The sequence below is a fragment of the Bos mutus genome, chromosome 24, assembly GCF_027580195.1.
Source record: "Bos mutus isolate GX-2022 chromosome 24, NWIPB_WYAK_1.1, whole genome shotgun sequence".
Lineage (NCBI taxonomy): Eukaryota > Metazoa > Chordata > Mammalia > Artiodactyla > Bovidae > Bos > Bos mutus.
Genome location: NC_091640.1, coordinates 46,614,183 through 46,628,992, shown reverse-complemented (window position 1 = coordinate 46,628,992; position 14,810 = coordinate 46,614,183). Strand labels below are relative to the sequence as shown.

Genomic DNA, 14,810 nt, shown 5'->3' with positions numbered 1-14,810 from the left:
TAGCCATTATAAGCTAGTATAGTGATACTGCTTATTAAAATGAACGGAATAGAATAGGATCTATTGTACTTTAGAAGAGTTACCAGTTTACCGTCATTTATGAATTATGTAGTAGTTACTTGATCTAAATAGTTTAGTTTTTATTTGGGTTTTACTGTTAACATGCTCTTTTGTAATTAGTAATTACTTTGGAGATTTTTTTGTGCATAATTTTTATGTAATTAGTCATACTGTACAGAGTTTTGATATTTATAAATTTAATACTTTATAATAAAATATTAAATAGAATACCAAGAATTGAGAGATGACAAACTCTTAATACATTTCTTAACATTCCTTTTAAACATCATAAACATGAATCTTCTGAATCTGCAGGAGAACAAAGAAGAAATGATATTAATAATGAACTGCAGCTTGGAACATCTTCTGATACTGTGCAACAGTGAATGCAAAAATAAAACATAATTTGTATTTGTGGAATGGAAAACAGCTTGATTATTTCACGAAAAAATATGACTGCCTTATTATTGCTAGTGCCATATTGTCAGGTGCGAATGGTGCTCAAAAGTTGTATCATTAAAATTTGAAAGTGCTAAACATTTACATATTTAATCATGTAGCAGTTACGTTTTGTTAAACTTCATGGCTCAAGTAAGTAAAATGTGTTGTTATTAATAAGACATACAAAGTCAGTTTCACATGAAGAAGCATTTAAAATCTAAAAACTACAGATCTATCAGTATTGAGAAAAGCATTTAGAATGTACCATCATAATTTTTAAAACTACCTGCTTTTTTAGTTAAAGATAATTATGAAATACTTAAGAGTGAAAACACAACATACCATTGCAGTTCAAACTTATGGTGAAATAAGAATAGCATTTTACTGAACTTTTATAAAGTATTAAGGCAATAATGTTTTAATCACTATTCATGAAGCTTCATCTGTTTCATGTAAGAGTTTTCATAGTCTATACTTATAAAGTAGAATTATAAGACATTGTTGATAATATTTTTTTAATAGAAGGAATAACATCTGAAATACTGTTCAAGCTTCAGTGTTACTGTTGGAGAGAAAATGGTTTAAGTGAGAAATATTTACATTGAAATATTATTGACTTTTATGTAGACAGCATCTGTATAATACAGCTAGGGAGATACAGTGGGTTTCAATCAAAATTTCAGAAAAATTTCTAGATACTTTTATTATGGCATTAGATGTTATCATATTCAGTTATCCTTGGATGAGATGTCAAAAGATACAGATCAGTAGACTGTTAGCACACATGAAATAATCATCCAGTAATAGAAATGCTGAATATATAAAACTTGCAGATGATATTATAAGGGCTAGACAGATTTTGAATTACTGTTCAGCTGCCGCAGAGAGAGGATTTACTCAGCGGTATTATTACTGTGAACAGAAACTCGCTTACTGAAGTACATCACCTTCTTAGTATCACTTTAATGGGGAACTCTTTGGAAAAATTGGTTATGATTCCCTTTGTCCAGTGTTGGCTCAAATCTTGTATCTTATAGCTAGTGATAGCCATAAGAAACGACAAGTCATGTCAGCAGTTTTCAAAAATCTTTTAGAAGTTGAATGACTTCTTTCAAATGATTGGTGCTACAGCTTGTATTATTCAGTAAGTATTATCATTTTACCCTTATTTAGAGATTATAAGGGAATAAACTTAAACATTTATCAGTTGTATTAACACAGGTTAAATATAATTTCCCACTCATATTCTCTATTTAGACTAACAGTCCAGTATCATAGTACACTCTATTATGATTATTGTACTTGAGGTGACCTTGAATACCAGGATATAAAAACTCATAGAATAAATAGAAATTGGCCTTAGTAATCATATACCTAATATATGATTTTTTTTTTATAATGTTTTAGAATTTAGTCAAGCAGAGGTCTAGGGGAACTGACCTTGAAGTTTATTGCTAGACTTTTCAGACATGAAGATTTTATTATTTATTGTTATAACTTTAATATTTCAAAACAGTATTACTGGGCAACCTTTTGTTACTTTTCTATTTCTATATAAGTATAATTGGAGGATCCCAAATCTTTAGAAAACTGCATTAGCTTATAACCCAGTACACCTTGGCAAGGTTTAGCTTGTTAGTAAGCAGCGGCTACAAAGTGCTTGCTTTATGCAGCGTATTGAACTGTGTACTACTCCTTTTGTTGTGGGAACCGGGGGACAGAGAGCTGTCCGTGAAATAGACATTTATTTGTTTTAGAAGTGATATTTTAGATGAAGCTTAATGTGTATTTCTAAAAAATAAATGTGAAGTGTCTTAAGAGACTAAGCATGTTTTTTTTAATGTCTCAATCCAGATAATCATCTCTTCATTTTATTGCTTCTCATTCCGCTAAGTGAAAATTTGCTTTGACTAGTTCTATTTAAATTTTGGACTCCTCTACCCGTTTTAAACCTCTGGGGATGGTTTTTCCAGTTGGTTTGTCAAGACATATGTACATTTTTGGGTTTTATGCACATAAATATCCTGAAATATCCTGATTGTGGTATAGACCTTCTCTACAGCAGAATGGTAAGGACTTAACCCAAGTGTTCTATGACTTAAATAAAAAATGATTTGGGGAAATAATTCTTGTCTCCAAAATATGAGACAACTATTAACAGAACATTTTTGTTTTAGGTTTGGATTTTCTTTCCCTTATTCCAGTTGATCCCCAGGTATGTATCCTGAATTTAAGCAACTAATTTGTACTGGATTGTTGGTTGTGTCACTAACTAAAAATGACCAGTTGCATAAAATCAGGACAGTCAACTTTCAGTTACTTAAATTGATGGAAGGAAAGTACTTCTATAAATACTTCACAGTTTTACTTGGAGGCATGACGTTTTTCAGGTTATGATATTTTGACCTTTACTACTAGCATTTTAAATTATTTTTTGTTTAGTTTAATATAATCATTTGGCATTTCTTAACAAGCATTTGAGTGATTAAAATGAGGGGAAGCAGTGCTGGATGACTGGAAATGTTGAAACTTTATAGAGATAATTTGTAAAACACTTGTTCTGTACATAGAAGATGGCTGAAGCTGATTAAACAGATTGAATCATTAGCTTGATTCTTCCTAGTTTTTAAAGGCAGTCAAATTCAGACTTTGAAGAAGCCCTCACCTAAAATTGCTATAAACCAACCATTCGTGTTTTATCTGTCGGAGATAAGAAACTAGTATTCCAGTGTCCCACCATGAAGACCTTGCAGTGAGCACAGCCTCCACTGATAGGCTAACAGGAGAGGAGGAAAAGGCACAAGAAAAGCTGATGGGGAAAGCAGACAGAGAAAGAGACCTGGAGAAGTGCTGAGAGTAGGGACGGATAGAGGAAGAACCATGGATCACTGCTCTTGTAGTCTGCTCAGAATCAGCTAACCACAGGTTAGCTTCCTGGTTTAATACTCTGATCACACAAGCAGTACTGGAAGTTTGGGCCCAAGGTGACAAGCACAAAAAGAGAAGTTTCCTTTCACCCTAAATTGACTTTGCTACATCAGTAGATTCTATAGCAAAATATCTATGTATTTTTCTAGGAGATAGATTCTTCAGGATTACAGTATTACTGACTTTTATGTCAATCATCCTTTTTTAAAAAATCATCTTGGAACCTTGAGGATTTTGATTTTATAGGGCTATTCAGCATGCTTGGTGTCAGGCTAACTTGTTGATAAAAAATACCTAGAATTGATAATATTGATGAGCTGTCCTTACTGATCTTTCATGTAGTCAATCTAAACACAAACTTAGGACCTCTCCTCTTGTAGTGTGTACTGGGCCTCGCTTATCATACTGAAGTTAGTGCAGTTGTTTCGCACATAAAACAGTCTATGGTGATATAAAATAAAGCTTTTAGCTCTTGTCTCTCTTCCTCCTGGTCAGTATCAGAGTACTTAAACCCAGGTTGAAATTTGTTTGGGGATCAGCAACTAAGATTTAAACCAGCATTTATAAACACTTGCAGGGGGCTGTCAAGCAGACATCTCAGAGGCAGTTAGATTTCCTTTAAGATTTATTCCAAAATTTTGTTTTGTTTTTTATTCCAAAATACAGGAGATCTCATTCTGAGCATCTCGGGGTAGTTAGCTACCGTGTAGTCTCTATATTAGAGTGTATGCTGTCTTCTAATCACACAAGTACTGTTACATGTATGTAGATAGGAATCAGATGTTGTTTTTCCGCTGATAAGTCTTAACATTGTTCCTTAAGGGTCTAATTAATAATAACTTTTGAAAGAATTATTGAATTTTGTGTTAGCACTTTTGCTTAAAGCCATTAAAGATAAGTTTATTAGCCTTTTACAGTGTGCTTTAAATTTGGTATAAATACATTTAGTGAGCAAATTCAAGACTAAGTATGATTCATAATTGTGGGGCTAGTATTCAGTATTAACTATAGTTATTATTGACATTTTTGTACTACTACCTACATATTTGGTCAACAGATTCTGTTTTGAGACAGTCAAGAATATGCTGCACTCATCAAATAATGTAAAATGTTAAATTCGTGCCACCTTCTATCCAAAGATGTGAAGTTTTGAGAAATTTTTAAATCCCACCGAGATTTAAATATGTGGCTTTCACTTATGCATATCTAACAGTGTGTAGTCTTTATTTACAATCAATGAAGCCTCTTCCTCACCCGCATCATTGTTTGTTTCAAGCAGTACTGTCCTCCTATGTTTTTGGATAGTCTCACCTCACCCTTAACAGCAAGCAGTGCGTCTGTCACCACCACCAGCCCCCATGAGAGCAGTACTCATGTTAGTTCATCCAGCAGCAGGAGTGAGACAGGGGTCATAACCAGCAGTGGAAGTAACATTCCTGACATCATCTCACTGGACTAAAGAAGGACTCTCGATTCTAGGAATCATTCATCAGAACTGCTCTTTCTTGGATCTCTGGTCCGTGGAAGCTATTTTTTGCTAATGATTGCTTTGATATTTATTGAAATGTCAGATGGATTCGTTTGCCTTCTGAGAGATGAACACAGATGACTGCAACAAGAACCACATGACGTGCACGGATTTTTCTTACTCTTGGTGTCCTCTGGAGCATCAGCTACATTCAGCTGTAACTGTATCCTCCTGAGCAATGGATTTCAAGTTCATGTTACTGGATAGATTCTACAAAAAAGTTAAATTTTTTTTGTTGTAGTACACAGCAATAAAATTATGTAAATATTCAAGTATACTTTTTTCTAATTAAAAAAGATGTAATCAGTGATTCTAAAATGACAACTTTTTGTTTAACCTGATGTGAAGGAAAAAATACATGGAAAGAAGTTACATTTGCCAAATGAGTCCTTTCCATGGATTTGTTCTGTTTTGTTGAAGTAATGAAGTCTAGATAAGTGGCCAAAGCTTGGGTTCCACTGTTCTCCGTTTCCATCCAAGAAACATGGCCTGTATGTTTCCCCTGGCGGTTGTTTCTACTCTGGTGTTCTGTGCCCATGAGTGCAGAGTGGAGTTCTGGGATTTGGCTGCTCCTTAATAGTGAGTATGTTGAAGAACACTATACAGAGTCTGCCCTGATGTAATGTGTGCTGTTTTTGGTCATTGAACTTTCTCATTCTAGAGATGTTTGTAAATTAGGGCTTACCTTCTCAACGAAGTTCTCCGTGACTGTTGACTGAAATGTGTCTGGATTAAGGTGTGGCTGGAATGTTAAGATTGTGTTCACACTGTCCAGAAATATTGAGAGCATGGAGGCAGTAGAAGAACAGATTTAGGGGCAGTGGGAATAGCAAAGTTTAATTTCTTCCTAAGAACTTCTTTTACTCGTTTATTGTATAGGATAATGTTCAAATCTGCAATGAGTAATACTGACAAAGTATGTCATAGATCTCATTTTTCTCATAGTGATTTTTAAATTTAAAAGAACAAACAATAGCAAAGGGATGGAGGTGGCATCAGATTTCCTTTTTTTTTAAAAAAGGAGATGTTTGCTGAAACCACAGAAGATAAAAACAGAATTAGAAGTGTTTGGGTATAAGAAAAGTTTGAAGAGAGGATGGGCCTGAAACCCACTTTGAAAACCACTCTCTTACTATGTGTTTGATTTGAAATCTCTCAGGAAGCTGAATTTTACCTTTAGAGAAACATTTTTATCCAGATTTTATACTTTGCTTTCATTTGGCTGCACAATTTTGATTTCTCAAGGAGTTAATACTTTCCGAATGTTTAGCTTTCTCTCCCTAAGTTGTATCTAAGTAAACCTTTGTTTAAAAATCATGAATCTGGCTGATTTCTCAGACTGAAATGCCCAGATGAAGAGTCCACCAGTTTCGTGTAGGACAGGGAACAGTCAGGCCTGGTGCAACTCCAGGGAGCTGCCTTGTCGCTGCTTGGTTTTTCATACCTTCTCAAGTTCTCATGACCTTTGTGCTGTTTTTGTACTCATTTAATTTCCTGTGATTTTTTACATCATCCCTTCTTTGGCTGTATTATCCCCTTAATGTATTATCCCTTTTGGAGAGTTAAAAACATGGAAAACAAGCCTGAATCTTCTGCAGTTGTTACATCATAGTTGCCAGTTTTCAATTCTTAGGACATGTTGCAGTCCTTTCGTCCATACACAGAATTTCTTCCTGGTAAACTTTTATATTGCTGCTCTAAATGTGGATGCAAGTTCTGTTAACTCTGTAATCAGACAGAAAAAGTAACCTGATTTGTGTGATATAATTTGTTAATAAAGAAATGCTGTATATTTGTTATCATTTTGTTACCCATTAGATTCTCAGAGACCCCCCCAACTTAACCAACAGAGTTTTATAAGGTAAATGAAAAAAATAATAGAAATTAGTTCATTTACTCGATTCTTGTAACTGATAACCGCTGTGCTTTTATAGTTGTACTTTTCTTTTCACTATTTTATGTGAACAGTTGTATTGTTCATTTTTGGTGCTTTACACTAAATTACATAAAATTTTTAATTTATCTCATACAGGCGACTAACATTTTTAAAAATATACTTTTGAGTTTATAATCTTAAAATTGAGACTTTTATGTATGTATCTTTGAAGGTGAGTACCTTTTTGTATGCTTTTGGCTCTATGACAACAGCACGCTTACTAAGCCATTGTCCTTTTTTTAGTATGGCCACCAAATACTTTTACTGGGACCCTGCCTTTGTAGTAGTGTCTTTTACTAGCCAAGATACCTGCTCAACCAAGTATAATTCAGTTTCAGAGGAGGTCATCACTACTTGTACTTAGGTGGCAGCCAACCATCTGCCATCTGATGATGTGTAAGAAAAGGAACTGCAGTTACCAGCCTCTTACAAACACTTAACCAGCCTGTGTTTTTATCTTTGTTCACACAGAAATGTTAGACGAGTTTCCTTGCTCTGATAACTCATGACAATATAATTGGTACTGAATGTAGCTTCAGCCTAGGGTCTGCTTACATCGACTAACTTTTTGATTCTTAGGTAAGCCGCTTTAGGACTTTGTTTCCATTTCTGCCCAGAAGGTATAAATCCTTTCATCATCTGTTGTGGGATGATTATAAAGGCCACATGAAACTGTAGAGTCTAGAAAGCTAGAATGGAAATACCATAATTAAGTGAACGATTATGAGTATACATAAGGAGATCCATAACTCTGGGTATAAAGCAAATTTCTCTAGGGTAGAATTTTAAAAGGATTTGAAGAAAGGTTGGATTGTAGAGGAAAGATATTCAACAGACTGTCGTGATTTAGGATTCAGACCTTTCCGCCATTCTTCCTTCAGAGCAGTCCTGAACGTCTGTCATCTAGTAACCAAGGTGTCTGCTTTTCTTCTGCCAAAAAAGTATTTATTTTACATTTCGTCTTTTTAAGTAAAGTTGAATTTTATAAAATATTAGTTCTCAACTCAGTCGTTCATTTCTCTCTAGTCCCCAGTGGGTGTGAAAAAAGTCTCCCCCCCACCCCAAGTAAACACTTATTTTCCTAATCTTTTTCATCGTGGAAAACGTAGAGCAGTGTGCCATTTAAAACTTGGGTCTGACGTATTTTGTGACCCTGGGTCTAGGTCTGTGTGTTGTGGGAGCATGGAGTTGTCATTTAGATTGGTAATTCATGATAGAACCTGATTCACCATCTTTTCTGCTACATTTCTACGTGAATATGGTGGAACTTACAGAAAAGAAATTAAATAACTTCTCTGCTTTTTAAAGAATGACTGGTTTGTAAGCCCCCACTTTTTTGTTAGGAACCACACTCCAATTCCTAGCAGAAACCAATAAATCTATATAAAAATGCCCATTCTGCTTTAATGCTTGTCTGATTCAATATTTTTTTTGTTTGTTTATGTTGGTAATACATGCTTATTGTGGGAAGTCCAGACAATACAGAAAAGGTAGAAAGGGCACTTAAATATTTTTGAATGTTTCTTGCCGGTCTCTTTGCTACATGTTTGATTTTACATAGTTTTATTCCTTCTCAGTGTAAGTTGTATCTTGATTGTTTTTTCTCAGTCTCCAGGCATTATTCCATGTTACTAAAAACTGCGTTGTATGGATGTGCCATGCTTTCTGTTGCTTTTCCCTGTTGGCATTTTAGTTGTATCTCATGATGCTGTTACAGTGCATGTCTTTGTGCATAAATTATTTCCTTAGGATAAATTCCTGGAGGTGAGCTTGAGTCAAGGATGTAAATACTTCTGTAACTTTTGGTGCACAACAGTTTTCCAAATGGTTTTGCTAACCATGTGGTATGAGAACTATCTAACCATATTTCCCAAGAATATGTACCATTACCTGTATGCAGGCATCTGCATTAAGGCCTTCCACCTCTGACCTTGGTGAGCTGGGGTAACTGATTTGGAGATAATTGGCAGAAATTTTCCTGGGATGTCTCAGTTTCAAATATATCTCTCCGATATGTTCCAGAAACACCTGCGTATAAGGATATCCAAATGGTTTTTCACACAGTTTTACTTGCATTACAAAGTAGCCCATGTTACACTACGTTTTCCATTTTTAGTTAGAAATTCTTGACTTTCTGAAACCATCTTTGCCTGGGGCCAGCCCTTAGTAGCCAGCTCTCTCTTTTTTTCTCTTCCCTTAGGCTCCATTTTGGCCTTTCTGAGTTCCCCAAGGCCAGTAGGATCTTCTGAGCCAAAGGCAGTGCAACTCAAACTGGAAAAGTGGTAAGGCTAAAGCAACAACAAAAGCAGAGCCAAGCTTTGCTTTCTCATTTTTTTCGTGTGTGTTTCCCACCCCATCTTGGTGTTCTCAAGGTAGCTCTGGGATAAGAAAAACAGACTGCAGTCGTCTTTTGCTCAAGGTATTACTTTCTTGATTGGCATACCGTGTTGTTTCCTGAACTGTTTCTTTTTGAATGGATTGTAAAGCTGCTTTTATGTTTTCAAAGCTCAAGCCTTTTACATGAAGAGTGTTGTGTTATAAAATATCCCTCGTATTTTGGCCTTCATCACACCATTCAACAAGGTTTCAGTGTGTTTTGAAAATGTATGTGGACTAGACTGACGTAACAGATCTGGTCCCATTCTTCAAAGGGCTTACAGCAAGTTTTCAAAAATCAGGAATTCTTACCTACTAAGAGCTGTGCTGAGCAACCTACAACATATCACATTCCTTACCGCAGTCTTTCAAAGGAAAGTAGTGTTGTCTTTGTGTTGCAAATGAAGAAACAGATAAATTTTGCAGTTGGACTTGGGTATCTGAAACAGACCTATTAATTCAAAAGCCTTATGACTGAAGTGACACTAATTAGGTAGGCTATTTGGGAGGCTGGTGTGGTAACCTAGACATAAAATTATGAGACCTGATTTCAGGTGATGGCTATAGGAATAAGGAAGGAGTGGATGATGGAGCCATTTCAAAGGAAGACTCAAGATTAAGTGGATGTAGGAATAAGAGCTGAGTCCATTTCTCAAGGTAGAATGGACAACAGTCATTAAGGGGAGACAATGGTGAGTTTGATGATTAAGATGAGGTTTCAGAAAGGAAGTTTTCAAGAAGCATATTTTTGTTCTGCAGTCTTTAAGAAGTGCAGACTTCCCTTGCCTCCATTTTTACCGTCACTGGTCTCCCTTCTGTATGTGTTGCAGTCTCTCCCGATTGCCTGCCCGCCTTTGTGCTTGCGCATGCGCAGTTGCTCAGGCGTGACTGACTCTCTGCGACCCTTTGGACGGTAGCCTGTGTTGCCTGCGTCGCAGGTGGATTCTGTACCTGCTGAGCCATGGGGAAGCCCTCTGTCCACCCTCTATCTTCCCTTAACCATGCTTGGCTGCAAGTTGATGTTTTTTTGAATTTGTACTTAACTGCCTTGTCATAACGAATTTGGCTGTCTCCTAAAGGCCTGCCATAGCCTGCAGCTCTCACCAGTGTGGGCTGTGTCCACATTCCACTATCTCAGGAGGTGGTGGCAGCTGCCCTTCCTTTGTCTTGTAATTTCTAAATAATTTCTCAAGGCTTCTGACAAAAATCTGCCCTTTTGTTGCCTGTGTCAGGAAGTTACACTGTTAGTTACTTCTGCTCTTACCATCGATCACTCCCATTGATTTGCTGAAGGCCTCACTTCCTGACAGTGTACTTGGCCATCTCTGATTCTGTCGTATTCTCAGTGACTTCATGTTCTGACGGATGACCCATCCAACACTGGCTGGTGAGATTTTTGGTTATCTTGCCTCCAACATTTTCTTCCATTGAAACTCCCTATTTAACCCTCTCTATTTTCTTTGTACTCTTACCTAACGTCATTATCACATCCTTCAGCATGTCCTCAGACCCCTTTCTCAATCACCTGCCAGTCCTTTGACTTGACACGGCATGGTTCTTTCCCCATTCTCATCAATTAATGCAAATATCTCCATTCCTTTTTTCTTTTTTAATTGAAGTATAGTTGATGTATAAAATTATGTTAATTTTAGATGTACTACATGATTTGATGTTTACATCTATTCTCGCCATCATAAATCTAATAACCATTTGTCTCCATATGAAGTTATAATAATGTATTATGCTGTATGTTTTCATTCCTGTGGCTTATTTTATATATAAAATAATATATATATATAACTGGAGGTTTATATCTCTTAATTCCTTTTACCCATTTCTTCCCCTCTCCAGCCTCTCCCTCCTGGCAACCACTCATTTATTCTCTGTATGAGTCTTTTCATTTCATTTGATTAGATTCCACGTAGGAGCAAGATCATGTGGTATTTGTCTTTCTCTGATACATTTCGCCTAGCATAATACCCTCTAGATCCATGCATGTTATTGGAAATGGCAAGACTTCTTTGTTGTTGTTAATGGCCGTGTTGTGTATGTATGCACTTCTTTGCCCATTCATCTGTGGGCACTTAATATGCTTCCATATACATTGGCTATTGTAAAATACTGTTGCAGTGAGTATTGATGTACACATACCTCTTTGAAATCACTTGACATCATGTAAATACCCAGAAGTGGAATTGCCAGATCATATGGTAATTCTACTTAATTTTTTGAGAATCCCTTGTACTGTTCTCTGTTCTAGCTGCACCAGTTTACTCCTGCCAGCAGTGCACAAGGGTTTCCTTTTCTCCACATCCTCGCTAACACTTACTTCTTGTCTTTTGTGTGTGTGTTTGATGACAGCCTACCACTCCTTTTCAGAACACACCTTTCTTAGCAGGTGATCTTGTTTCCAAATTCAATTAGAAGATTCAGGACTTCAGCATGGTTTCTTTACCTCCGCGCTCACCTTCATCCTTTATTCCAGCCTCAGAGGACAAGTTGGGCCAAAGGCCAGTCCAGCCCCGTGAACCTTCGATGCCTGTGTCCTCTGTTGTCCTCAGGACCTCCCTCCATGAGACTTTCCCTCTATCCTGTATGTCTTCCACCTTTTGGCTGCTGCTTTTGGCTTATAAAAGTCTCATGTCATTAAATATTTGAGAGGCTGTTTATGCCAGGCACTGTATCAGGCACTTGGAACACACGACGGAGACTTACCTTCACCAAAGTTGCCATCCAGTAGATGGGGCTTCCCTGGTGGCTCAGCTGGTAAAGAATCCGCCTGCAATGCGGGAGACCTGGGTTCGATCCCTGGGTTGGCAAGATCCCCTGGAGAAGGGAGTGGGTACCCACTCGAGTATTCTGGCCTGGAGAATTCCATGGACTCTCTAGTCCATGGGGTCACAGAGTCAGACACGACTGAGCGGTTAATACTAACCACTAACTAAGGCCATGTAGATCAGTGAATAGGGAGATTGTAGTGCAGTGGTTAAAGATGGAGTCAGGGTGCTACAAGAGCACACAGATAAAGAGACGGCTGAAAATGTCCAAAATAGCCAGAAGTTTGCTAAGGAATATTAAGAGAAGTATGTAAGAAATCATGAAAAATCATGTAGAATATCAATAGCAAGAAGTTATTGAAGACTTTTCATGGTGATTCACAGTAAGGAGCATTGGTTGAGTTTCATACGATAATTTCCATTCTACGAATGTGGAAACAGATTCTGAGAGGGTAAGTGACTTGTAGCATATAAGCGGGGAGTCAGGCTTCATACTCAGTTTTTAACCATTTCTCATAGGGGCCTTCCTTGACTATTCTGTCTAAAAAGTGTTTCCTAAATATCCTGACCACATCACTGCTTGTATCCTATATGGCAGAAGGCACAACCTGTGTTTATTTTATGTATTAGTTCACTGTGTATTTGTTTCCTCTGCTAGATTGTAAGCTCCATGAGGGCAGGATATTTCAATTGCATCCCAGAGCCAAACATGGTGTGGCACATGGTAGGTGCTCAATAAATGCTTGTCAATGAAGAAATGGTGGGTCGTCATTTGTGTTTGACTTACACTGACTGTAGAAATCACTTGACATCTGACCAACTGGTATTCACAAGGGAGGGAAACAAGGCAGACGGATGAAAGAAGCTGGGGACTTTGGAGGAAGTGAGCTCACTAACCTAATAGACTCCAAACTCTTACGGGGCGAGGGCCAGGAATGGGAGATGGGTAGGGAAATGCACAGTAGGGACAAGAATGTGCCAGTAGGTGTTTCATTAAACCTGAAGGCCTAGGACCCATTGTAGACTCAGCCTACTGTATACGTAAGGCTGGGGAAATTCTGCCTATAATCTCTATATCCTAGGGGCCAGGTTACCTGGGTCAGCTATACTACTATGAATATTGCAGTACAATTGTATTGGTATCTAGGAATACCAGACACCTTACCTGCTTCCTATGAAACCTGTATGCAGGTCAAGAAGCAACGGGACTATGGACTGGTTCCAAATTGGGAACAGAATACATCAAGGCTGTATGTTATCACCCTGCTTATTTAACTTATATGTAGAGTACATCATGGGAAATGCCTGGCTGGATGAAGCACAGGCTGGAATCAAGATTGCTGGGAGAAATATCAATAACCTCAGACAACATATTAAAAAGCAGAAACATAACTTTGCTGACAAAGGTCTGTATAATCAAGAGCTACGGTTTTTCCAGTAGTCATGTATGGATGTGAGAGCTGGACCTTTATAAAGAAGGCTGAGTGCCAAAGAATTGATGCCTTTGAACTGTGGTGTTGCAGAAGACTCTTGAGAGTCCCTTGGACTGCAAGGAGCTCAAACCAGTCAATCCTAAAGGAAATCAATTTTAAATATTCATCGGAAGGACTGATGTTGAAGCTGAGGTTCCAATACTTTGACCACCTGATGCGAAGAGCTGATTCATTAGAAAAAACCGTGACGCTGGCGAAGGTTGAAGGCAGGAGGAGACAGGACAACAGCATGAGATGGCTGGATGGCATCACTGACTTAATGGACATGGAATTTGAGCCAGCTCTGGGAGATGGTGAAGGACAGAGAAGCTTGGCTTGCTGCAGTTACGGGGTCGCAAGAAGTCGGACACGACTGAGCGACTGAACAACAAAATTAAAAGAGAACTTTAATTTTTTAAAATGTGTGGAATATGAACTAATACTGGTTTCTTAATGGTTTATGTAATGATTTGGGGAAGCCACATGTTTTCAGAGCTGATTAGCTGTCTCTTCATAGCATTTACATGTTGGGGATACAAAAGCCCAGCGTTTTAATTCTTGAGGAAAACCTTGTTTTGTCTCAGCAGTTTATGACATAGTTTGGCCACATGGGCAGTCACGGCAGCATGTGTCTTCTCTCACTTGAACTGCTGTAACTGTAGGAAGCATCTTATTGTTTTCATTCCTGTCTCCCTATCCTATTTCTCGCAGTAACAAGTTTTTCTTTTTTTTTTTTTTTTAGTTTATTTATTTTTGGCTGTGCTGGGTTTGTTGCTTCTCGGGCTTTTCTCTGCTTACGGGGAGCAGGGGCTGCTCTTGGATAGCAATGCATGGACCTCTCGTTGCAGTGGCTTTTGTTGCTGCGCAGCACGGACAGTTGGGCACGCAGGCTTCAGTAGTTGCAGCATAGTTGCAGTTCCCTGACTCCAGGGCACAGGCTCAGTACTTGTGGCACAGAGCCTAAGTTGCTCCACAGCTTGTGGGATCTTCTCAGACCAGGGGTCAAACCCTTGCTCCTGTAGTGGCAGGCAGATGCTTTACCACTGAACCATGAGGGAGGCCCCACAAGTTCATTTTCTTAAGACACAATTCAGATCATATAACCGCTCTGCTCAAAATCCTTAATGTTTTCCTGGCTCACTCTGGGTAAATCTAATGTTTTTACCATGACCTACAAGGCCCTACATCAGTGATTCTAAAGCTTTCAAATGTGACCATAGTAATATATTTTAAGTTATATCTCAGTATACACACTATTTTAAAAACAAAATTTCAGGAATCATTGTTGGTCC

The 14,810-nt window shown here is 37.8% G+C and overlaps 1 protein-coding gene across 14 annotated transcripts in view; it reads left to right on the top strand.

Annotated features, from left to right (window-relative positions):
• The window catches only part of PIAS2 (protein inhibitor of activated STAT 2), a 103,974-nt gene extending 91,161 nt beyond the window's left edge, over nucleotides 1–12,813 (top strand). For 7 of the 14 annotated variants that reach the window (XM_070361748.1, XM_070361747.1, XM_070361743.1 and 4 more), the window contains 2 exons: nucleotides 2,679–2,716; nucleotides 4,706–6,756. In XM_070361748.1, the coding sequence (XP_070217849.1) occupies nucleotides 2,679–2,716; nucleotides 4,706–4,888 (221 nt within the window). In that variant the 3' untranslated portion in view covers nucleotides 4,889–6,756. The other 7 variants (XR_011462462.1, XR_011462461.1, XM_070361752.1 and 4 more) reach the window with 7 other exon arrangements.
• Nucleotides 12,814–14,810: the final 1,997 nt, after the last annotated feature.